The sequence below is a fragment of the Panthera pardus genome, unplaced genomic scaffold (genome assembly GCF_024362965.1).
Source record: "Panthera pardus isolate Hobbes unplaced genomic scaffold, ASM2436296v1 HiC_scaffold_17, whole genome shotgun sequence".
In the NCBI taxonomy this organism is placed as follows: Eukaryota; Metazoa; Chordata; class Mammalia; order Carnivora; family Felidae; genus Panthera; species Panthera pardus.
Genome location: NW_026526732.1, coordinates 148,101,456 through 148,126,554, shown reverse-complemented (window position 1 = coordinate 148,126,554; position 25,099 = coordinate 148,101,456). Strand labels below are relative to the sequence as shown.

At 44.1% G+C, this 25,099-nt stretch overlaps 1 protein-coding gene across 3 annotated transcripts; it reads left to right on the top strand.

Annotated features, from left to right (window-relative positions):
- The first annotated feature begins 1,546 nt into the window (after nucleotides 1-1,546).
- On the top strand, nucleotides 1,547-9,429 carry BRD2 (bromodomain containing 2). 3 transcript variants are annotated; one of them, XM_053905157.1, is made up of 12 exons: nucleotides 1,547-1,660; nucleotides 3,303-3,606; nucleotides 4,219-4,356; nucleotides 4,878-5,016; nucleotides 5,133-5,347; nucleotides 5,451-5,825; nucleotides 6,341-6,469; nucleotides 6,771-7,022; nucleotides 7,152-7,417; nucleotides 7,928-8,232; nucleotides 8,455-8,577; nucleotides 8,682-9,429. In XM_053905157.1, the coding sequence occupies exons 1-12, from the start codon at nucleotides 1,632-1,634 to the stop codon at nucleotides 8,819-8,821; spliced, it is 2,415 nt and encodes an 804-aa protein (XP_053761132.1). In that variant the 5' UTR covers nucleotides 1,547-1,631; the 3' UTR covers nucleotides 8,822-9,429. The 3 variants fall into 3 exon arrangements, with proteins under 3 accessions (XP_053761132.1, XP_053761133.1, XP_019312259.1); XM_053905158.1 differs by lacking the exon at nucleotides 1,547-1,660 and adding an exon at nucleotides 1,912-1,932; XM_019456714.2 differs by lacking the exon at nucleotides 1,547-1,660 and adding an exon at nucleotides 3,866-3,957 and having other exon boundaries at nucleotides 3,493-3,606.
- Nucleotides 9,430-25,099: the final 15,670 nt, after the last annotated feature.

Sequence of the window (25,099 nt, the reverse complement as noted above, 5' to 3'; positions counted from 1 at the left end):
CCGGGATTTTGTCGAGCAGGCAGATACTTAATAGTTAACTGAAGGTATGAGCAGGGAGGGATTGGAGAGGTGCTTGGGTGCAAGTTTTGGGAACGTGTTCTAGATTTGGTTGTGTTGATAAGCCTTTGGGAGCCCAGATTGTTAGTGTTTTGCCTTTGTTTTTCGATTTTTTGAACTGGGGAAAGACGGGGAGGCTTTTAATAATGCGGCAGGCCTGTATTTTTGATTGTGGAGTATGGGAACGGTAGATCCCTTCTTTGTTACTTCTGGGAACCCTTAGTTATTTGCCAGAGAAGCAGGCCGCGCGTTCTAAAATGGCGTCTTCTTCCTCGTTTCAGATTCTTCACTGCAGCGGCGCCTCTGCCGAGAACAACAACCCGCCGGGCGTCCTGCGGCCACACCCTGGCGGGCCCAGGCTGGTTACGCCCACGCGGCCCCCTCCGGTCCGGTCGGTGTGGCCAATGGAGGAGCTACGAATGGCACGACCTGCCCGAGCTTGGCAGTCGCCGGTGGTACCGGGCTTGGACGCCTGGGAAGACTTTGTTGGAAGGGGAGGCGGGGAGAGGGTGCTGCACCCATGCCAACCTCTCTGTTTCCCTGGAGTCGCCGAACCACAGCGCAGCCAATTGGCTCAAAGATGTGGCGGGTTGCCTGTTCCCTATGGGTCTATGCGGCACTCTTCTGCCTAGTGACTGACACCTTGGAAATGAAGCTTATGACGTCATCGCTCCAGTCAACCAATAGAAAGCGCTCCCGCGGAGAGGTGTTCCTCCCCTTTCGACTCTGCTTCTTCACGCGCGTGAGCGAGCGTGCGCGCGCGGAGGGGGTGGGGGAAATCTCGAGCACGGTGGCGCGCATGAGCGACGAAGCTCCTCCTCCCTGCCTATATATAAAGGGCTGGCGCGGGGCTCGGCGGCGCCATTTCGCGCTGGAGTGGAGCAGCCTCTAGAACGAGCTGGAGGATTCTGCCTACTGATAGAGAGCCTTCGAGTCGTCGGGGGCCGCCATTGCAATCCACGTCCATCCGTTTGGAAATGGCCTTCGTCTCGGCCTATGACCGGCCCCGGCGGACAGTGCAGACCCCATAGAAGCCCCCGACGCTCCCCTTTTTCGGGCCCCGCCCAATCCTCGGAGTCTGTCCACCCCCTCTACTCCGCCCTCAAGAGGATTTCAAAGATGGAGGCGGCGGCTCCCTAAACCACTTTTCGTGTTCATCCGCCTCCATCCGAGATCGAAACGGGACCTCGTCCGCTGCGGGCAGTCCCAGCAGGAAGAGGGGATCCTTGCAGATGAACAACGGGCAATATTGACGACGGTGTCCGGGATTGGGGGCCGTCCTAGTGTTTGAGGAGTCTGTCCCCCCTCGCTCGCCCGCCTCTGCTGAGGCCGCCGCCATTTTCTCACCGTCCGCCTCCCGCGGAGCGCGCCAAGCTGCTGGGAGCTCCTCGAGAAGCAGCGAAGAAGACTGTTTTCGCGCCGGCCCGGCGGGGGGGTTATCGCCTGGAGGGCCAAGGGCAGCGGCCCTCCACCCCCCCCGCACTTCCCGGGTTATGCTGGACCGGGCGGTAAGGGGAACCGAGGCCATCCGGACTTTTCGCGGCTGAGGGCAGTGCCGGTTCCCCGTCGTCAAGATGCTGCAAAACGTGACTCCCCACAGCAAGTACGTCCCCGCGATCCGCGTGTGGGAAGGGGACGTTGGGTTGCGGCACGGGAATGTGGGACGTCGGGTTCTGAGGGAGGACGGAACCGACTCTGGCGCGATGCTGGTTCGCGGCGCGACTGTTAGCTCTCGGGGGCTCGCGGGGGGGGGGGGTGGCGGTTTGGGAACGGTGGTAGACGGCCAGACACTGCGTATGGCGGGACTATAGGTTGTCCATTTATACGTTAGTTTTCCCGCCGTGGTCCAATCGTGATGTAGCCCGGCAGAGCTAGGTTGGCAGCGTAATGTAATGGGAAAAGACGTTGAGTGGGTTGCCGGTCCTGCGGGTGGTGGGTCTGTCGTCTAACAACGGTTTGTCATAGGTCTTTTGGGGTGTTTCGTGGCGTTTCGTGGCCACATTTGATCTTATAGCGTTGCCATGGTGATAGAGCCTCAGCCTGGCTACGGAGGTTCCCACAGTAGGGTAGAGGCATTACTTTTGGCTATGGGTTGTTCTGCCCAGACTAGGTCATTGAATTTGTCTTTAAGTGACCGGGTCAGTTTTGGGTCGGGGGTTTGCGTGCGTTTTGTTTGGAGGGGATGTTTTTGATAGCTTTGAGAGTTTCGTTTGGGCAAGAGGGTGGAGCTAAGGATTTTTTAGTCCAGCTCTGCGGATGTAAACAATGAGATCTCGGTGTAATGTCTACAGTCTTAGGTCCTAGGGAAACACCGGGTCCTGAGGAGTACCAAAGAGTTTAAATTTGAATCGCTCTTGGCCACTGATTTCCAGAGTCTGGTGCTAGAGTGGGAGCCGTTAATTTTATTTTTTTGGCGGGGTCAGGCGTGTTCTATCACTCTTGGGCTGGAACTTGCTGACCTTGACTGGGGATTGGGCCGGCTCTGTATTTGAGTTCTTTGGGGGAAGGAGATGAATTTGAATAATTCTGGGGTCTGGTAGCTGTGTTTTTCCAGACTATGAAGTCTGACAAATGCTCCCTTCCTTGTCGGAAATTTTAAGTTGGTAAGGTTTTCCGTTAGATTTTTGGTTCATTTTCTGCTTTAAACTAAGCAGAGCTTGTGGGGAGGATGGTGATCTCTTGTGCCCAGATGGATTCTTAGGTGTTTCATCAGCATTTTATGAAATTTTCTCCCTGTTTTGTTCCCTTCCTCTTTTCTCTTTTCACCGGTTTCCCTCAGGCTCTACCACCATGGCAACCACCTAGCCCCTAGTGAGGAGGAAGCTTGGGTTTTGAGCTTCTCAGCCCCACCCATTTTGCTTAAGTCCCATCCCCTAAAGCTTGTGGTGTTTAAATGCTATGCTGTGCTTTATCAGAAACCATTGGGGAAGGGGTTTTTTTTCTCGTTTAAGTGGAAGTGCAGATGATAAGAGTTTTTCAAGAGTCCAGAAGGGGGGGCTGGGAATAGGTGTACTAAAAATGGAGGAACTAGAGGGGGGTGGGGGGGTGGGGCAAGAACAAAAGCTCCACAGACTGTTTGGATATTGGTTGTGGTAAAGAATAATTTCCATAAGTTTGATTACCTCTCACTAAGTTCCAAGCCTGGATTTATTGGGTGTATAGTGTAACTGGCTGTACTGGGTTTTGTTTTGGTTTGGTTTTTTTCCATGAAATTACCACATCTAATTATGTTTCCCATTTCACAGGCTCCCTGGGGAGGGGAATGCAGGGTTACTGGGGCTGGGCCCAGAGGCAGCAGCACCAGGGAAAAGGATTCGAAAGCCCTCCCTGTTGTATGAGGGATTTGAGAGCCCCACAATGGCTTCAGTGCCGGCTTTACAACTGACCCCTGCCAACCCACCACCCCCGGAGGTGTCCAATCCCAAAAAGCCAGGACGGGTTACCAACCAGCTGCAATACCTGCACAAGGTGGTGATGAAGGCTCTGTGGAAACATCAGTTTGCATGGCCTTTCAGGCAGCCTGTGGATGCAGTCAAACTGGGTCTGCCGGTGAGTAGGGATGGGATATTGGAGTGGGGGGAGGCATTGGGAATGAAAAAGAATGTGTGTGAGTGGAGGTGGGCTGCTTAGTGTAGGTGCTGCGGCCCCTAGGGAGTTCCCATCTCTCTCCTGTAGGGCAGATAGCCACCAAATTTCTGGATTCTTGGTCCTTTGTGATTATTGATCCAACAGCTTGCTATCTTGGCATCTCTCATTGTGCCCTCCATGTGTCCTTCCTTAACTTTTGTGCCCTGGCTCCATTTTACAGATTCCCACCCCAGGTTGGGAGAGGACCACGGTGGCCAAAATTCTTAGCTTCTTCCTCTCCCTCATGCAGCCCATGGATAGCCAGCCCCAGAGGTAATGTCACAGGATGGGAAACCTTCCAGAGTTGGGAGGGAGGTGGGTGGTTAGAGAAGGGCACTAGGGGCCTCCCAACGGGTGCTAAGAATCCCATTCCATTATTTTTCTGTCCTTAGTTTAATTGGGGCCGCAGTTTAGGGGACTACATACTTTGATGCATAGGGGGTGTGTATGTGCGTGTTTGCTGGGGTCAGTGGTTTGCCTAGGAAAACCAGCATTTATTTTTCGTTGGTTCTGACCTAGCATTTCTTTCTTTAGGATTATCACAAAATTATAAAGCAACCTATGGATATGGGTACTATTAAGAGGAGACTTGAAAACAACTATTACTGGGCTGCCTCAGAGTGTATGCAGGATTTTAACACCATGTTCACCAATTGTTACATCTACAACAAGGTGAGTTTTTCTGTGTGTTTATTAGTAGATGGAGAGAGAATGATTCTGATATTGCTAGATACTTTGCTGGCATAATGTTTGTTTTTTACTGTGGAAGGTATTTTCAGAGTAGGGAGGATCTAGAAAATCTGAACTCTAAAGGATAGCACTGAACACAAGTGATGTGGCTTCAGAGATCTATAGTGGTAAAGGTTATTTAAGTAGAACATTTTCATACTTGGGGATGGTGGCCCTGTTTCTCAAAGAGAAACCTCCAGAGAGCTGAGTTGAGCAGAATCTATTCTCCTTGACATTCTCATTCCTTTATTTTTTGAATTTTTTTTCTTTACTGCATTTTGAGGGACAGAATTGGGGAAGAACATGGAAATAAGTGGCCCAGTGTAGGTAATTTTCAGTACTTGATGACAGAGATGTCTGTCTGAGCAGATGGGTAGTTTTGATACTTGGGTCTAGGAATTCCTCTCAGGAAAATGGTTTGTCTTTAGCTGGCATTTGAACCTTTCTGTTTGTGTTCCCTGTAGCCCACTGATGATATTGTCCTGATGGCACAAACATTAGAAAAGATCTTTCTACAGAAAGTAGCATCGATGCCACAAGAGGAACAAGAGCTTGTGGTGACCATCCCTAAGAACAGCCACAAGAAGGGGGCCAAATTGGCAGGTAGGAAGAGTGGCAGGCAGTTTTGCTAATGGAGACCAAAAGATGGAAAAGGTAATAGAACTAATCTTTTTTTTTTTTTTTTACTTTCTTTTTTTTTTTTTTTTTTTTTTTTTTAGCACTCCAGGGCAGTATTACAAGTGCCCATCAGGTGCCTGCTGTTTCTTCTGTGTCTCACACAGCCCTATATACTCCACCACCTGAGATACCTACCACTGTTCTCAACATTCCCCATCCGTCGGTCATCTCTTCTCCCCTTCTCAAGTCTTTACACTCTGCTGGACCCCCACTCCTTGCAGTCTCTGCAGCTCCCCCAGCCCAGCCCCTTGCCAAGGTAACAGATCTGTGGATTTCTTTTGGGCGTTGGGAAGGGAAAAGACTCGGATGAGGTGGACCCTGGAGTAAAAGGCTCCCATCTTGTGTGTTTTTTTCTGCAGAAAAAAGGCGTAAAGCGGAAAGCAGATACTACCACACCTACTCCTACAGCCATCCTGGCTCCTGGTTCCCCAGCTAGCCCCCCTGGGAGTCTGGAGCCTAAGGCAGCACGTCTTCCCCCTATGCGTAGAGAGAGTGGCCGCCCTATCAAGCCCCCACGCAAAGACTTACCTGACTCTCAGCAACAACACCAGAGTTCCAAGAAAGGAAAGCTGTCAGAACAGTTAAAACATTGCAATGGCATTTTGAAAGAGTTGCTCTCTAAGAAGCATGCTGCCTATGCCTGGCCTTTCTATAAACCAGTGGACGCTTCTGCTCTTGGCCTGCATGACTACCATGACATCATTAAGCACCCCATGGACCTCAGCACTGTCAAGGTACCCACTGCATGGGGCAGATGGGATGCTCAGGCAGTGATTGGAACTTTGGGCTCAATAAAACAATCGGTCATTTATGGGCATACAGCAGTCTTGATTCTTGGTATTTTATTTTTTACAAAATGGTAATGGAGCAGAAGGCTAAGTACTTGATAATTAAGTTTGTATTTCTTGGAGTTTCAAACTGTATGGTGAGTTCTGTCTTTAGATCAATCCTATCCATGTACGTTTAAGTCCTACTTTGGAGCATTGGGTTAGGGGAGTATGGGGTTGGAAGGATAGTATAGTCAGAGGCCACTCACCCCTATCACTTAGAAATGGTTTTTTTTCTAGATGTAGATATTTCTTCAACCCACCCAAATTTCTTTGACTTCAAACTTGAACCCCAGGGCATAGATCTTTAAGGTCATCCCTATTGTGCTCTCAAGAGAGGGCTACTCTCGTGGTGTCTGGGGTTGGCAGGGAAAGGTGAGTCTCCCTGCCTGTGCAGCTTCTGATGCTGCCTCCTTCTGCAGCGGAAGATGGAGAATCGTGATTACCGAGATGCACAGGAGTTCGCTGCTGATGTGCGGCTTATGTTCTCCAACTGCTATAAGTACAATCCCCCAGACCACGATGTTGTGGCCATGGCACGAAAGCTGCAGGTGAGTGGCACAGTTGAAATTTGAAGAACAAATGGGTCTGGGCAGAGGTTTTGTCATTTGCTACACAATCTCATTATGAGGATCTCTCAGTATGCATTGTTAACAAACTGGAACTATACCAACTACATCACTAATGGGCTGGGTATAATCGGGGCACAATTTGCTGACTGAGTGGAGTCTGCTTGGAATTCTCTTTCCTCTCTGCCCCTCCCTCACGTGTGCCTTCTCTCTCAAATATACTCAAAAAAATACCAAGGCACAATTCACTAGCATGGTTTTGAATGTGCTTTTTTACTCCTAGGATGTATTTGAGTTCCGTTATGCCAAGATGCCAGATGAACCACTGGAACCAGGGCCTTTACCAGTCTCTACTGCCTTGCCACCTGGGTTGGCCAAATCCTCTTCAGAGTCCTCCAGCGAAGAAAGTAGCAGTGAGAGCTCTTCTGAGGAAGAAGAGGAAGAAGATGAGGAGGATGAAGAGGAAGAAGAAGAGAGTGAAAGCTCAGACTCTGAGGAAGAAAGGGCTCATAGATTGGCTGAACTACAGGAACAGGTATTTTGTCACTATAATCAGTTTATTTTGTAAGACATTGGTGCCCTGTTTTTGCCCATTTTTTTCTCTAACTCCTTTTGATTCTACTTTATTTTTCCCATGGTGCACCTGATTTCTTTTTTTCTCCAGCTCCGGGCAGTACATGAACAACTGGCTGCCCTGTCCCAAGGCCCAATATCCAAGCCAAAGCGGAAGAGAGAAAAAAAAGAGAAAAAGAAGAAACGGAAGGCAGAGAAGCATCGCGGCCGAGCTGGGGTTGATGAAGAGGACAAGGGAACTCGGGCACCTCGCCCATCTCAGCCCAAGAAGTCCAAGAAAGCAAGTGGCAGTGGGGGTGGCAGTGCTGCTACACTAGGTCCCCCTGGCTTTGGACCTTCTGGAGGAAGTGGCACCAAGTAAGTTCTGAGAGGGTGAAAAGCACAGATGGGCTTGGCTATTTCTGTAATCTCCAGGGGAGGATGCTTTCTCCCACTCTTGCCGAGTTTTATCTAACCCAGAGGGCAGCACAGCTTTTCTGTAAGTGGTCAGGTGTAACAGATTTTTGTCTGGTGTCATGCAGAAGCAGCAGCCAAAGACCACATGGAAGCATAGGTATGACTGCGCCAATAAAAGTTAACTTGCACAAAACAGTTGGCAGGCCTGATTTGTTCCCTAGTTTGTTCCTTTTCTCCATACCAGTCTATACAATTCTTGTTTTCCACAGTGGGGTGGGTTAGTAGCGTTTTAGGGAGCAAAAAGATGGATTCGGGCCAGTATACCAATGTCTAGTTCTCAAAGCCCAGATTAAATGTAAAATGCTTGGCCTGTATAATTCCGAAAGAGAGTTTGGATTACTGAATTGGACAGTGGGAATGTGTTGGGAGTTAGTGATGCTTCTCTAATTGACAATTTTTTTTTGCCTGTAGACTGCCCAAAAAGGCCACAAAGACCGCTCCACCTGCCCTGCCTACAGGCTATGATTCAGAGGAAGAAGAAGAAAGCAGACCCATGAGTTACGATGAAAAACGGCAGTTGAGTTTGGACATCAACAAATTACCTGGGGAGAAACTGGGTCGAGTTGTGCACATAATCCAGGCCAGGGAGCCTTCTTTACGTGACTCAAACCCAGAAGAGATTGAGATTGATTTTGAAACCCTCAAGCCATCCACACTTCGAGAGCTTGAGCGCTATGTCCTTTCCTGCCTAAGAAAGAAACCTCGGAAGCCCTATAGTGAGTATGAAATAAATTGTACCACATTAATCTAGTAATTCTCATGTAGTTGGTGAAGGGGTAGTGAGCCGGGGATGCTTGATGCACTCATGATTGTCCACTTCCAGGGAGGCGGGATATGTTTGTCACTTCCTGCTCTTCAAGAAAGGAACTTGAGAACAACACTAGGTGCACTACAACTAGATACTTGCAATCTTAGGCCTGAAATGTTTCTTTTTCTAGCCATTAAGAAACCTGTGGGAAAGACAAAGGAGGAGCTGGCTTTGGAAAAGAAGCGGGAACTAGAAAAAAGGTTACAGGATGTTAGTGGGCAGCTCAATTCCACCAAAAAGCCCCCCAAGAAAGGTGAGTATCCTGAAAGCTAGCACAAATTTGCTATATTCCCCTCTAGTCTTCTTGATAAATGGAGATCAGACTTCTACTCTTTAACCTTCAACCTTATTCTGCAGCAAGTGAGAAAACGGAGTCCTCATCGTCGGCACAGCAAGTAGCAGTGTCACGCCTCAGCGCTTCCAGCTCCAGCTCAGATTCCAGTTCCTCCTCATCATCATCCTCTTCTTCAGACACCAGTGATTCAGACTCAGGCTAAGGGGCCAGGCCAGATGGGGCAGGAGGCTCCGCAGGACCGGACCCCTAGACCACCCTGCCCCACCCTTTCCCCCCCTTGCTGTGACACTTCCTCATCTCATCCCCCTCCCCCCCACTGTAGGAGAGCTGGCTCTGCACGGGGGAGGGGTGCAGGGACATTTACTGAAGGAGGGACATAAATGGACAAAATAAGATTGAGTTCCCAGCCACATTGAGAGTGACCTCTTGGGCTTAGAGCCCCATTCAAAATGACTGGGGTGGGGCAGGGGTACAGGGTGGGAGTGGGCAAAGGCCCTGATACGGGGTTACCTGAGGCCATAGCTGCCCTGTTCACTTGTAAAGGCCCGGTTTTGAGGTTGTTTGTTCTAATTTATTTTAAGCTAGGTAAGGCTGAGGGGTGTGGGGCCATGGTCCCCTCAGCCTCCATGGGGAGGGAAAAAGGGGGAGCTCTTTTTTTACGTTGACTTTTTTTTTTCTACTCTGTTTTCCCTTTTCCTTCTGCTCCATTTGGGGCCCCTGGGGGTTTCAGTCATCTCCCCATTTGGTCCCCTGGATTGTCTTTCTTTGTCTGTTGATTCTAACTTGTAAATAAAGAAAATATTATTCAAATTTTGAGTTACCTTAATAGCGTTTGCTTTTGTAGTGTTACAAAAGGAGCATGATATAATTGAGAAATTTGAGGGAAATATTCCTGAGGCGACAAAACAGAAGAGCCCTCCTATAGTTGGATTGTCTCTTAGTTTTTAAACCAGGTTGGCTGTTCCTGTGGTAAATTCATCTGCTTTTTGTAAAGTAATCCTTAGAAATAATCTTCGTAGGTTTAGAACTCAAGATAGGTTCTGAGGTTTTCCTCTTTAGTGCTCTATGTGGATTATTTCCTGAACACACAAACCAAATGTAAACAGAATGGATGGTAGCCAATGGCAGGTATTTTTTTTATGTTCTGCATCTGACTTGAGAAGGCAGTTGTGCTTGCTTTTGAAATTTGCTCCTTACCCTCAAATTCCAGATTTACAGAGCCCTGCAGTTTATTAATAAAATGCAATCCAGCAATTTTTGCCAAATTCAGATGATAAAAACTCATCTTCAGGGCACGTGGGTGGCTCAGTCAGTTGGCCATCCAACTTCAGCTCACATCATGGTCTCCTGGTTCATGGGTTCAAGCCCCATGTAGTCCACTTCAGATTCTGTCTCCCTTTCTGACCCTTCTCCACGTGGCATGCACTACTACCCCCCCCCCCCAAAAAAAAAAAAAACATTAAACCTCCATAAATTTAATGCCCTGTCTTAACGAGAGGCTGTATATATAGTTCAGGGTACTGTGATACATGGGTTCTGGAACTGGGGACTAACCACAAAAGTAAAAGACCTTTATAGCTTAGTATAACAGACCATCATAGCAAACTTGATGTAAAGTCTGGAAATTGTTAATGTAGAGAAAATGGTCTATTCTGCCATAAGTGTTGCCAGAAACAAGGTGTAGGGTATAATCTGGTTTGGAGAAGGTAGAGAAGATTTTGGAAGCAAATTCTATAGCAAGGGGTTTTCCACCCTTACCACCTACTACTGTCTCCAGTAAAGCTTTCTTAAAATACTGTTAATAATTTCGGGATACTGTCTTTATGAATTCTCATTAAATTGGGGTTTGGGCAATGTTTGGAAGTTCAGGAGACAGTGATGCACAAGTTAGGGTTGAGAACCACTTTTTAAGATTTTTGGAAAGCCTTTAGTTTAAAGGAGAGGAGACCCCTGATTTGGCCTTTAGCCAACTTAATTGTGGAACTCGGTAACTCTGGATTTCTTTGAGCTCTGGTCCTCATGAGGAGTGATAGAAAAGATTTGGGAAATTTGGACACTTGTTTTTTAATGTTTATTGTGAGAACATGAGCAGGGGAAGGACAGAATCCCCAGCAGGCTCTCGTGCTCCTGGTGTGGAGCCTGACATGGGGCTTGATCTCATGAACTGAGATCATGATCTGAGAACCAAAATCAAGAGTTGGAACTTAACCAACTGAGCCACCCAGGCGCCCCTGGACATACTTTTTTAATTGGCTTATTTTTGAGAGGAAGTGGGGGAGGGGCAGAGGGGGAGACAGAATCCCAAAGCAGGTTCCATGCTGTGCTGTCAGTGCAGAGCCCAACATGGTGCTTGAACTACGAGATCATCACCAAAGCCAAAATCCAGAGCAGGACACAACTAATAGAGCCACCCAGGAAACTGAATGTTCTAATAAAGTTTGTTGTAGAGGTAGGATAGGAATTAAATCTAAGAAGGAATAAATAAACATTGAGATGATGCATGTCTATATGTGCAAGATTACATCTTGTTTCAAAAATACAAGGTTTGAGTTGGATTAGTTTGGGGGAGGCTAGTTGCAGAATCTTTTTTTTTTTTTTTTTTTTTAATGTTTATTCATTTTTGAGAGACAGAGTGAGAGCGGGGGAGAGGTAGAGAGAGAGGGAGACACAGAATCCGAAGCAGCTCCAGGCTCCAAGCTGTCAGCACAGAGCCCGATGCGGGGCTCGAACTCAATGAACCGTGAGATCATGACCTGAGCTGAAGTCAGACGCCCAACCGACTGAGCCACCCAGGCGCCCCCAGAATCTTAAGGCAGTATGGCTGCATCCCCTTCTGTGCATGCACTCCTAAGACTTTTATTATAGTCTGGGAAAATGAATTTTAACCATCAAAAGGTGAGTTTCCAATGTAGTGTCTTTGGTGGTACCTTAGTATACCTCAACCTAAACTGAGAACACCACTAAAGGCAGTTAAGCAAAGGTGAGGGAGCTCATTGCCTTGATTGCAGAACAGCCAGAGATAGACCTGTGTTAACACCTCCCACCCTGCCACATTGGGCCATTTGCAAATGTGTATGGATTTCCCAAGACTCAGGTTTTTGGTAATCCTTGCTGTGGTCCCTGACCTTTGCTTCAGTTTGGGCCATTCTGTCCTTTGATTTACTTTTAACCTTAGATTAATTTACTGATCCAGGCCCCGGGTGTACTCTATCCCATAGTACCCTTTCAGCATGTTATTAAATTTCAGGAGTCAGATTGAGTGCTACCTTGGTTGAAATTCCTGTCTTCCAGCATAGCCAATCTCCAGCCTGACTAGAGGGACACAAACGTGGAGCCTTCCTGTGGGTGTTCCTCCCGTGCTCTTCCCAGTTCTTGAAGCCATGGGTTCTACTGCCTCTAATGGCTCCTGTGGGAGCTTTTATTCAGTCAACATTTTCTGGACTCCCCGGCTTGCCTCTTATTTTTCAATAAACTATTAGGTCAATAGACCTAGACACTGCCAAAGTCGGGTGATGTGGGGTGAAAATAGAGAACAAGCCCTGCCTGCCTTCACGAAGCTTGCTCTGTCAATAGAGTTGAATTACTAACTCTCATGGTACATGGTGCTGATGGGCTCCAAGATAAGGGCATGACAGTCGTCCCAGACACTTAATCCTTACTGTATGCCACTGGTAGGGAACTGATCTGATGTTTCGATGATCTCACATCTTTGCTTCTTTCCCCTTTCCTGGATCGTAAGCTTAGTTCAAGCTCTGCAAAATCCTGCTAGCTGATCTCCAGCACTGAATGGGATAGCTTGCTAGCCCCCTAGTTTATGGGGGTGGGGACAACATTAGGCAACAAATGAGGTTTGTTTTTTGTTTGTTTTTTTTAATGTTTGTTTTTGAGAGTGCAAGCAGGGGAGGGGTGGAGAGAGGGAGACAGAGGATCTGAAGCAGGCTCTGCGCTGACAGGCTGACAGCAGGGAGCCTGACGTGGGGTTTGAACTCAAACCGCAAGATCGTGACCCGAGCTGAAGTCGGATGCTCAACCAACTGAGCCACCCAGGTGCCCCCAATCACAGTTTTTAAGAAAAACCATAAGTACTTCTAGCCCCACAATATGCAAAGATTTGTAAAAAGCCTAAAAGGTGTTTATCTGAGAGATCTCTTAGCTCAGATCCATTCTGACATCTCAGAAGGGTGAGAAGTGTTGTGCTGTTTCCAGGAGGAGGGGAAACAGGCAGAACATTGCCCGCAGAAAAAATAGTGGAGATAAACTGCAGAATGCTGAAGCAGCATGAATGAAAGGGTGAGTGCTTCCAGGTAAGACCAGAAGGCAGAGCTAGACCAACAGGCAGAGCATTTAGGCCACAATAAAGATGTGAAATTTTATCCTAAAGGCTTTAATTATAGCTCACATTTATTGAACACTCACTATGCCAAACAGTATACACTGAAAACAACTCATTTTGTCTTCATTAGGTCCTATGAAGTAAGTCTAATCTCCATTTAACAGATGAAGAAATGAGGCACAGACGGCTTAAGGAACTTGCCCTAAGTTGCAGCATGAGATAGTGAGTGCTGAGGTGGGAATTGAACCCAGCAATCTCTGGCTCCAGGAACTACGAGACACATCTTTTGAATAAATTGCAGCAGGAAGAACCATGTTGGGTGGGTGGGGCATCGAGAAGGAATGAAGAGTGATTATTTAGAAAGCAGTTCCTATAAGAAGATAGAGGTTTGGAGTGGAGAGACGGCAATGTAGATGAAGAGAGTGGAAAAATGTGAAAACTATGTAGAAGATAAAAATGGATGGGATCGTTCTCCACACACCACAGGAAGAGCAGAGTCGTGGAAGTTTGATAGTTCGTTGACTAAAGGCATGCCACCTGGCTGACTGACAGGAGTGAAGGAAACCAACAAGGCTGCCCCAGCAGCTGGAGTTCAGAGGCACTTGTTGCCAGTCACGGAGGGTCTTTGGCGCCCCCTGGTGAGCATGATACCCATGACTTACTCCTGGATATTTCAGGTATTCTTGTGGCCACCCTCCCATCTTTCTGTTCTTTCCTTCTTACTTTCCTGTACTTCAGGTCTTGAAACATGAGCTACACCTTATGACACAGAGGTCCTTGTCTCTCTTGACCTCTGAAGCCTCCCATGTGGCTTCCCCTGGCTCTCCTACATTTCAGACAGCTCCTCTTTTCTTCTCAAAAGCCTACCTCAGCCAACAACTGAGAAGTTGTTGTTCGTCACATTACCTTGCTTGGTCCTCTTCTCCTTTATTTGCACAACATTTCTAGGCAATTTTACCCATTCTTCTGGAGGCAATTCCCACCCATAAAATCTGTTTCTGTCCAGACCTTGCTCCAAAATTCCAAGTCTGTTCTCAGCTGCCAAATGGCAATGTCCTGGGGGGCTCCTGGCACTTGGTACATGTTCCAAAGAGATCCCATCTTTTCCCACACACGCGCCTCTGTGAGTTATCTATTTATGTATCAAGCACTCATAGAGAACTCACTAATGTGCCAGGCACTTACGAGTGCCTTTACGGTCAAGTCCTCACAAGAACACCATGAGTTAGGTACCCATCACCCTTTCGTAGATGAGGACACTGAGGCTCAGAGCTACTCAGGAACAGTTGCACAGTAAATAAGTAACAGAGCCAGGATTATTAATGTACCATCATTCTCCCGGTCACTGGAGCCAGAGCCCAGTGATCTAGATCTAGATCTAGATTTCTCCCCCTCACTCTCCTCCTCTGTTCATCCGTCAAGGCCTGTTGATCCTTCCTCCATCACTTCTCTCCTATCAGTGCCCCTGTGAGGCTGATCTGTCACAACTCTCTGCTCACTGGTTTTCTGTCCACAGTCTCATTTTCATCGTATCCATCCCCCACACTGTAGCTGCCAGAGAGATCTTTCAGAAAAGAAATCTGATCGTGTTGCTTATTATTACCCTTCAGGTTTAAACTCCTTTGCAAGGCCTCTATCTAACCCTTGTGACCTCTACAAGGTTATATTTCTCATTTTCCCTTCCTTGAACTCTGCACTCAACTCAGAGCAAAAGATAGGCCTTCCCAGATTCTCCCATGCTGCTTAGCGCCATCGGGCCTTGGCACATGCTGTCTTCTCTGCCCGGAATATCCTCTTTCCCCCATCAGCAAATCACACATAATTTCGAAGAGCAACTTCTTCCCTCCGCTATAAAGACCTTTCTGACTGTCCCTCCACCTCCCATGATACATATACACAATTTCCAAAGGACCTCATTGAGCTTCTAACTGTATACTACCCACCTCCAATCCAACCACAGCCCTGTCTCCAGACTCCAGTGGGAGTGTCTGGCATTGAGTTAAAGTGGCCTCTCTATTGTAGCTGATCTGCTCATCAGCCTTGGAGGGAGGACTCTCCCTATGAACAATTAGACAACTTCAGTTTTTCAGTTCACACTTAAGCGCTTCCTTCCTCGTCAGTTTTACCCCCTATGTCTCTTACATCTCCTTTGTGAGGTGGGAACTGTGTCTTGTTTTTTGTTTGTTTGTTTGTTTGTTTGTTTGTTTGTTTGTTTGTTTTAAGTAAGCTTCACACCTAATGCAGAGCCCAATGGGAGGCTCGAACTCACGACCCTGAGATCAAGACCTGAGCTGAGATCAGGAATCAGACACTTAACCACCTGAGTCACCCAGGCGCCCCTGTGTCTTGTTCTTTATAACCTTAACCTACCCAGTGCCTGGGGAAATAATTTAAATATAAGCATAAATGATGGTTAAACTACCTCTTGGCATTTGCATCCATCCCAGGTACCTCAGCACAGATCCCAACAAGAGGATCATCGGCTCTGCCGTGGGGCTGGCAGGCCTGGGAGCTGAGGTTGAGACGGGCGTATCACCAAGGTGTGGTAAAAGTAGGGTAACCAGCCACCCCTGGCTTATCCAGGACTGAGGAGTTTTAGCTATAAATAGGGGGAAATCTCAGGCAAATTGGGACAAGTGGTCACCTCCTAAATGGGAGACAAAATCACTCTGGCCATACAGGGAGATAGTAAGAGCTAACATACTCTAGGCATTTTCTATTTTCCGAGCCCTGTGCTTATTACATTACATACATTGTCTCATGATTCCTACAACATATAATGCTTTATCATTAGATTCTATTATTCCCACTTAATAGAAGAGAAAGCAGAGGCTCACAGAGCCTGAACTTGGCCTGAATCGTGGGTTCCAAAGTCCACGTTTCTCTGCTATACCGTGTTGTCTCGGGATTCCATCAACCACCTTCTCGCGTCATGCCCTGCCCTCTGCCCACCGTGCCAGCAGACCCCTCTCCCTGAGGTACCAGGCCTGTCACTTGCAGTGAGGCCTCACGTCAACCTAAGGTGGCCAAGATAAGCGTAGTTCCTTGTGCAAGTGAGAAGAGCTAGGAAACATTCATACATAATATTCCTCGCTTGTGTTTACCAAACAAGGACATAGCTACTCTCATCAGGTAGGCTAATGTAGGATTTGAGGTTGGAGTAGAAAAGGAATTTATTCTCCAGGGATAAGAATTTTTGCCAGGTGTTGGTTTGAAAAAGGAGTGTTGCTAAAGTACTCTTCTATCAGTTCAACTGTCAGACCTCAGAGAGTCAGCTTCTGTTACGATTTCTGAGACCACGACAATGTAACAGGATTCAATCAATGAATACTTTGTCCTCTTCTGCCCCCGGCAGTGTGTATGTTGGAACTGGCTTCCCCATTCAGGCAGGTTGTAGAGACAGAGAGTTCCTCTGAAAATGATTATTACCTCTCCTCCTGCCTAGTCTTTGCTTCTCACCCAGAGTTGCTACAAAAAGGAGACAGTTTTGCTCATCCCTTTTCTTCTTTCTCTCAAGACAAAAACAAAGACAAACCCAGTTTTTAAGGTTTCCTAAGTTTGCATGTATGCTTTTTTTTAGAAAATTTTTTTAAATCTTTATTTTTGAGAGAGAGACAGAGTGTGAGTGGGGGAGGGGCTAAGAAAGAGGGAGACACAGAATCTGAAGCAGGCTCCAGGCTCTGAGCTGTCGGCACAGAGCCTGGCGTGGGGCTCGAACTCATGAGCCGTGAGATCATGACCTGAGCTGAAGTCGGATGCATGTATGCTTTTAACTCCAACTCCAGGGAAATGAGAGCTGAAAAGTTACTAGGAGAGGGCCAACAAGTCCTGCATCCCTGTCAGAGGGGACCTTCATGCCCTTTAATGGGACACAGAATGATGGGTGTTCTCCCAGATCCGTGGTTACCATGACATTGTGTTCTATGTTCTTGATTTGAGAAAGAACAAACACTACTCAATCCCCCTACACCCTTTGGTTTCTGTGTCAGGTTTCTGGTTCACCTACTGCCTTCCATAAAGAGTTCTCCTTACTTGGCCCCCAGTTCCCTGGGATCTAGTCAGCGACCTGGTGCTGAGACTGGCCATGACCCTCTGCTTAGATTTCTTCCCCTTAAAATTCTGCATCCTTTTCTGGACTTCATTCCAACCACAGCGACCAAAGCCACTGACCTGCTGTTCTTGAATGCATCTCCCCCCACTCAGCCTGATTCCCCAGTATCCTCCTGCTTTTCCATCATTGTCTGGTCTTGCAAATAGACCCTGCAGAACTCCACAGTGATTTCACCAAAGATTTGGCCAGAATTAAAAGTTGAGTGCAGAGAGAACACTGAGCAGCAAAGGGGCAACTTGGGGGTGGAGAGGCTGGTTCTGAGAGCAGTTCTGTGGGTAGGGGGGTCTGCTTCCAAATATGGGAGAAAAACAAAACAGAAAAAAACTTGCTTCTACAGAGTCTGTGAGAAAGCCAGGGAAGGGAAATTGACACTTGCTGGCTCTTGCTAACTGCCAGGTATTTTGACAGGTACTTCCCTTGTCAGTCCCCACAACATCTCTATCATACTTGCATTATTGTTCTTATTTTAGAGATGAGGAAACTCTGACTTAATGTGAAGAAGATCACATTAGCTAGTGAGACAGGATAAGGCTAATTTCAAAGTTTATGTTCTTTCTTCTATACCAAAGGATTGGGGTTATAGTCTGGATATAAGCAAGAAAGGAATTCACAGGTGAAATTTAGAAAACATCCAGAAAAAACATCCAGATAGTAACTCCACCAATCTAAACTGAAGATAGGTACACACACACACACACACACACACACCACACCACACAAACACACAAATTTCTATCTACCTGTCTATCTATATCTATATATCTATAGCTATAGCTATAGCTATATCTGTCTATCATCTATCATATCTGTATCTTTTTCAATGTAGCTTTTCCCCAGTGTTTCTCCATGAGGTAGAAAATTAATTTTTTCACCAAACCCAAGTAATTGAGTTTAACTCAAGAATTACTAGGAAGTGTGAAGACACCCAGACGAAATGAAACCACCTTGTTCCACAAGTATAGATGAGGGAATTCCCAGTGATAGCTTTTTCTGTGTGAAGAGGAACCAGGCTGAGTAGAAATCTTTCACTCTGGGCTGAGTAGTATCTGGTGTCCTGAAGCCACCCCCTCAGGCTTGGCTTAGGTATTTGTACCTTGATGAAGGACGAGGTCTATGGGAACCAGAAGGTAGATGATGGAGGACACGGATGCTGTGACAAGATGGACAGGTCCACAAAAGGAAAGTGTGAGGTGGGGAATATCTGGGGTTGTACTGACCAAGTAAGAAGGACAGAAAAAGGATAACAAAAATTAAAGACCAGGAATAAGAATTATGAGAACTTGTTTAGGGTTTTAGAAACTTTGCACGGTCTCCATTTTTACTATTTTTTATTAATCTTGTCTATTTTCTGATTGGAATTGTCAGTAATATCTCAACCATGGATAAAAGTACAAAATTACAAATCATTCTAATATTTTACAGTTCAATTTATTCTTGGTGTTCCTGATTTGACTATAGACACCACTGTAGTAACCTCCGACTACAGAACATGTTTTTTAAAGGACAAGACATTGATGAAGCCATTGCAGGACTCCAGAGATAAAATGACACTGTGCTTTGAACCCACCAATGAAAAAGTGGCTAGAAGAAATGATCAAATTTTATGTAGGTATTTAAATAACCATGTAATGAACAGAAAATTAAAGGCATTACACCATGTTTATTTCATTTTAGTTAAAATCATAGAACAAAATATTAAAATTGTTCATACTTAAATTTATAAAATATCTATTCCAGAGCAGTAATTATTCAGTAGGTGACATACATTAACTCATGAGTTCAGGAATCCGGTACGTCTCATTTAATTTTCCACCGCTTTCAAATATAGCATAGCATCACAAACACGCATACGCACACACACATACACGTCTTATTATGAAAATTCTAAACATACAGAAAAGCTGGGAAAAAACACAAAGAATACTTGAACCTAGATTCAACATCCATCAAGATTTTACCATATCTGTTTTAATTATGTGTGCGGTGTAGGGTGGGTATCTGAATCCATTTCAATATAAAGACCTCACGGCATTTCATCTCTAAATGCTTTAGCACAAAGAGGTTTTGCTATGTAACCACAGTACTACAATCATAGTGAACAAAACTGAAAATAATTTTCTAATATCATTGATTACCATGTCTATATTCAAACTTCCCCATTTGTCTCTAGAATGTTTTATATATGGTTTTCCCTAAAGATGTTGTCAAGAATCACCCACTAAATCTGACTGTAATGTCTCTTGGGTCTCTCCTGATACTCCCCAAACCCCCATCTTTTTTCCACATTGTCTTTTTAAAGAGACCAGGCCAGTTGTCTTGTAGAATATTCCACAGCCTGAGTTTGTATGATTGTTTCTTCATGGTTTCATTTGACTTATTCCTCTAATCCAACGTATCTTCTATAAACTAGAGCTTTGAACTAAAGGCTTGGTTATATTCAGATTAAAGATTTTTGGCAATACTTCTTCATAGGTGATGCCACATACCTCCTCAGGAGGTATATATGATTACTGTCTTGTTATCCCATTGTTGACGGAGCCAAGTTTGATCACTGAGTTGAAATGGTGACAGCCAGATCTCTCTCCTCTGTAAAGGTATTTTCTCCCTTTTGTCAATAGCAAACAACCTATGGGCATGATACTTCATTCATCATGATGTGACTCATTAGTTCTCCATCATCTGTTCCCCTAATGATTTTAACATCAGTGATGCCTTCCCTGAATCAATGATCAAATTAGAGTTGTAAAACATTAATTTTTGAATTCTATTTCTTCTACACTTATTGTCTGGCAGTCACACAAAAGGGACAACTTTTCTCATCAAGGAAACCATAGTTTCTTCCGAAAATCAGGGTATATTCTTGTTTTCAAGTACCAATTTTCCAAGTTAGGAATTAGAATATCACATCCAGTGATAACAGAAACGTTTTGTTGTTTGTTTATTTTAGCTTTATCTGATTATTATAAGGGCCTTGTGGGTTTTTAAATATTTGACATGTTTGATTACCATCATTTTTTGATACTTAAATTGTCCCAGATTTGGCCAATGGGAGCCCCTTCAAGCTGGCTGCTCTTTCCTTTTGACAAGCCCCTATTAGTCTTTGAACACTTAGTTGTTTTCTGAAACAAGTTTGCTTTGTATTTTCCCTAACCCAGACCTGAAATCAATCACTTCTCTAAGAAGCTCCATTTCCTTTCATTGGGTATTTAGAAAACACAATCTGTGCACTTGGGATGCTCATTACTACTGAGGTATCGTTGCATTCAGTCTCTTTCATTCACTGGAACTAAGAGATACATATATTTACAAATCATTAATTAAAATTGGCATTTCTAACTAAAATGCAACATTAGTGATTTAATTCAGATGCTTTTTTACATTAAGTTAATTCATTCATAATTAATTAAATTTAATTCAGATACATTAAAAGTCTTGGTTCCTAAAAAAACAAATCTTGGTTCCCAATTACATGACAACAGTAATTACTGATTTGTTTCATCCTATAATATACATAACATGGTTTCAAAATAATAATATAATCTTACTATTAACGATAAAACTACTGAATGACATTCAAGGTTTTGGTAATTCTTTTTGTCCTTAGGATATGTTCCACTAAGAATATATAGTACTGTCTTCTAATACTAATTAAACTCTTTTCTTTGTGTAGTATGTTTCTGTTTGTTTTAAATTTTAGGGGGGTTTTTGTTCAATTTTTATAAAAAGTGTAAAGTATTTATATATTTCAAAAGTCAATATTCATTTTTATCCTTATTTTCTCAGACTCATTCCCTCAATTCTATTCTCCTCTCCCAACCCCATTTTCATCAATTTTTAGCTTATCCTTCCAGTATAGCTTTTTTCAAATACATACCTCTCTTCTTTCTTACCCCAAAGGCAGCACATACTATATATAATGCCTTTATATCTTGCATTCTCCACAAAATCCTAGAGATCCCTCCATATCAGCTCAAAGAGATCTTCCTCATTCTTCTAACAGCTTTATGTTACCCCATTGTGTGGAAGTACCATTGCTTTTCAACCCTTACTAGACATGTTACCAATCTTTTGCTATTACAAAAAATGACATGACAGTCTTAAAAGGCAGATGACTATATAATAAAGACTACATGTTTGACATTTCCTTACGCATATTAAAGCATGTTTTCAGGGCTCCTGGTGGCTTATTGGTTAAACATCCGACTTCGGCTCAGATCAGGATCTTAGAGTTCAGGAGTTCGAGCCCCACATCCGGCTCTGTGCTGACAGCTCAGAGCCTGGAGTCTGCATCAGATTCTGTGTCTCCCTCTCTCTCTGCCCCTCCCCCACCCACATTCTGTCTCTCTCTCAAAAATAAATAAATATTAAAAAAATTTTTAAGTATATTTTATGTACACTACCAAAACTGAAACAGGAAGAAATAGAAAATTTGAACAGACCCATAACCTGTAAGGAAATCGAATTAGTAATCAAAAATCTGCCAAAAAACAAGAGTCCAGGGCCAGATGCCTTGCCAGGAGAATTCTACCAAACATTTAAGGAAGAGTTAACACCTATTCTCTTGAAACTGTTCCAAAAAATAGAAATGGAAGGAAAACATCCAAACTCTTTCTATGAAGCCAGCATTACCTTGATTCCAAAACCAGAGACCACACTAAAAAGGAGAACTATAGACCAATTTCCCTGATGAACATGGATGCAAAAATCCTCAACAAGATATTAGCCAACTGGATCCAACAATACATTAAAAAAATTATTCACCACGACCAAGCGGGATTTATACCTGGGATGCAGGGCTGGTTCAATATCTGCAAAACAATTAACGTGATTCATCACATCAATAAAAGAAAGGACAAGAACCATATGATCCTCTCAATAGATTCAGAGAAAGCATTTGACAAAATAAAACATCCTTTCTTGATAAAAACCCTCAAGAAAGTAGAGACAGAAGGAGCATACCTCGAGATTATAAAAGCCATATATGGACGACCCAACGCTAATATCATCCTCAATGGGGAAAAACTGACAGCTTTCCCCCTAAGGTCAGGTCCACTCTCACCACTGTTATTCAACATAGTATTGGAAATCTTAGCCTCTGCAATCAGACAACACAAAGAAATAAAAGGCATTCAAATCAGCCAGGAGGAGGTCAAACTTTCACTCTTCACAGATGACATGATAGTCTATATGGAAAACCCAAAAAATTCCACCAAAAAACTGCTAGAATTGATTCATGAATTCAGCAAAGTTGCAGGTTATAAAATCAATGCACAGAAATAGGTTGCATTCCTATACACCAACAATGAACCGACAGAAAGAGAAATCAAGGAACCGATCCCATTTACAGTTGCACAAAAAACCCATAAAATACCTAGGAATAAATCTAACTAAAGAGGTGAAAAATCTATACACTGAAAACTATAGAAAGCTTACGAAAGAAATTGAAGAAGACACAAAAAATGGAAAAAGATTCCATGCTCCTGGATAGGAAAAACAAATATTGTTAAAATGTCGATACTACCCAAAGCAATCTACATATTCAGTGCAAACCCTATCAAAGTAACACCATCATTCTTCACAGAGCTAGAACAAATAAATCATCCTAAAATTTTTATGGAACCAGAAAAGACCCTGAATAGCCAAAGCAATCTTGAAAAAAAAAAAAAACCAAAGCAGGAGGCATCACAATCCCAGACTTCAAACTACAAAACTGTAATCATCAAGACAGTATGGTACTGGCACGAGAACACTCAGATCAATGGAACAGAATAGAGAACCCAGAAATGGACCCACAAACGTATGGCAACTAATCTTTGACAAAGCAGGAAAGAATATCCAGTGGAATAAAGACAGTCTCTTCAGCAAGTGGTGCTGGGAAAACTGGACAGCGACATGCAGAAGAATGAATCTGGACCACTTTCTAACACGATACACAAAAATAAACTAAAAATAGATGAAAGACCTCAATGTAAGACAGGAAGCCATCAAAATCCTTGAAGAGCTGGGGCGCCTGGGTGGCACAGTCGGTTAAGCATCCGACTTCAGCCAGGTCACGATCTCGCGGTCCGTGAGTTCGAGCCCCGCGTCAGGCTCTGGGCTGATGGCTCGGAGCCTGGAGCCTGTTTCGGATTCTGTGTCTCCCTCTCTCTCTGGCCCTCCCCCGTTCATGCTCTGTCTCTCTCTGTCCCAAAATAAATAAAAAACGTTGAAAAAAAAATCCTTGAGGAGAAAGCAGGCAAAAACCTCTTTGATCTTGCCTGCAGCAACTTCTTACTCAACACGTCTCCAGAGGCAAGGGAAACAAAAGCAAAAATGAACTACTGAGACCTCATCAAAATAAAAAGCTTCTGAAAAAAAAAATCTTCTGCACAGCGAAGAAAACAATCAATAAAACTAAAAGGCAACCGACAGAATGGGAGAAGATGTTTGCAAATGACATAACAGATAAACGGTTGGTATCCAAAATCTATAAAGAACTTATCAAACTCAACACCCAAAATCAAATATTCCAGTGAAGAAATGGGCAAAAGACATGAATAGACACTCTCCAAAGAAGACATCCAGATGGCCAACCGACACATGAAAAAATGTTCAACATCACTCATCATCATGGAAATAGAAATCAAAACCACAATGAGATACCACCTTACACCTGTCAGAATGGCTAACGTTAACAACTCAGGCAACAACAGATGTTGGCAAGGATGCGGAGAAAGAGGATCTCTTTTGCATTGTTAGTGGCAATGCAAGCTGGTGCAGCCACTCTGGAAAACGGTATGGAGGTTCCTCAAAAAACTAAAAATAGAACTACCCTATGACCCAGCAATTGCACTACTAGGCATTTATCCAAGGGATACAGGTATGCTGTTTCGAAGGGGCACATGCACCCCCATGTTGGTAGCAGCACTATCAACAATAGCCAAAGTATGGAAAGAGCCTAAATGGCCAGCGATGGATGAATGGATAAAGAAGATGTGGTGTATATATACAGTGGAGTATTACTTGGCAATCAAAAAGAATGAAATCTTGCCATTTGCAACTACGTGGATGGAACTGGAGGGGATTATGCTAAGTGAAATTAGTCAGTCAGAGAAAGACAAAAATCATATGACTTCACTCATATGAGGACTTTAAGAGACAAAACAGATGAACATAAGGGAAGGGAAACAAAAATAATATAAAAACAGGGAGGGGGACAAAACAGAAGAGACTCGTAAATATGGAGACACACTGAGCGTTGCTGGAGAGGTTGTGGGAGGAGGGATGGACTAAATGGGTAAGGGGCATTAAGGAATCTACTTCTGAAATCATTGTTTCACTATATGCTAACTAATTTGGATGTAAATTTTAAAAATAAATACATAAATACATAAATAAATAATAAAATTTTAAAATAAAAAATAAAAAACAATTTAAGTATATTTTAGAAAAAAAATATTACTTGTATTTATTCATTTTTGGTTCAGTGATTAGCATTCTTTGCAATACTTGTTTCATGGAACAATTTAAGAAATGCTAGGTGTACTTCATGATGAGTGTGCAGACTATTGGATTTGACAAATGTAAGATGTTCAGACTAGTGCATGGCACATTGGCAGTGTCCAATAAATGAAAGACAATAATCATAATAAAACTAATAGTGTTATTAACAGCAGAAAAAGTTTAATTACAGGCTAGCTTCCATTAGCTCCTGAGTAGTGATGGTGCGATAGAAAGAATTTGGGCTCCAGCATCATATAGACCTCCCCAGCCACCTTCTAAATGTCTGACCTTGGGCCAAGTTGTATAATTTCAACCCCTGTTTCCCCCTCAGTAAAATGGGTATAATTATTCTAAGCTTTCAAGTTGACTGTAAGAGAGAAATGAAATAATGCATGGTGGCAAAATATTGCTTTTCTTTTCTTTTCTTTTCTTTTCTTTTCTCTGTACTCAATTTTGTGATATAGAGCCATGTCAGGTGTCATCATCAAGACTCTTCCTAACTTCCAGCTTTGAATCCTTAAAGCCTGAAGCATGCTTGATATTACCCCAGGTAT

Bases quoted from the DNA above. Each gene is read 5' to 3' on its own strand.
- BRD2 (XM_053905157.1), top strand. From the start codon at position 1,632: ATGCTGCAAAACGTGACTCCCCACAGCAA. The intron at 5,017-5,132 runs GTAGGAAGAGTG...TTTTTTTTTTAG, and splicing joins GAAGGGGGCCAAATTGGCAG to CACTCCAGGGCAGTATTACA. The intron at 5,826-6,340 runs GTACCCACTGCA...CTCCTTCTGCAG, and splicing joins TGGACCTCAGCACTGTCAAG to CGGAAGATGGAGAATCGTGA.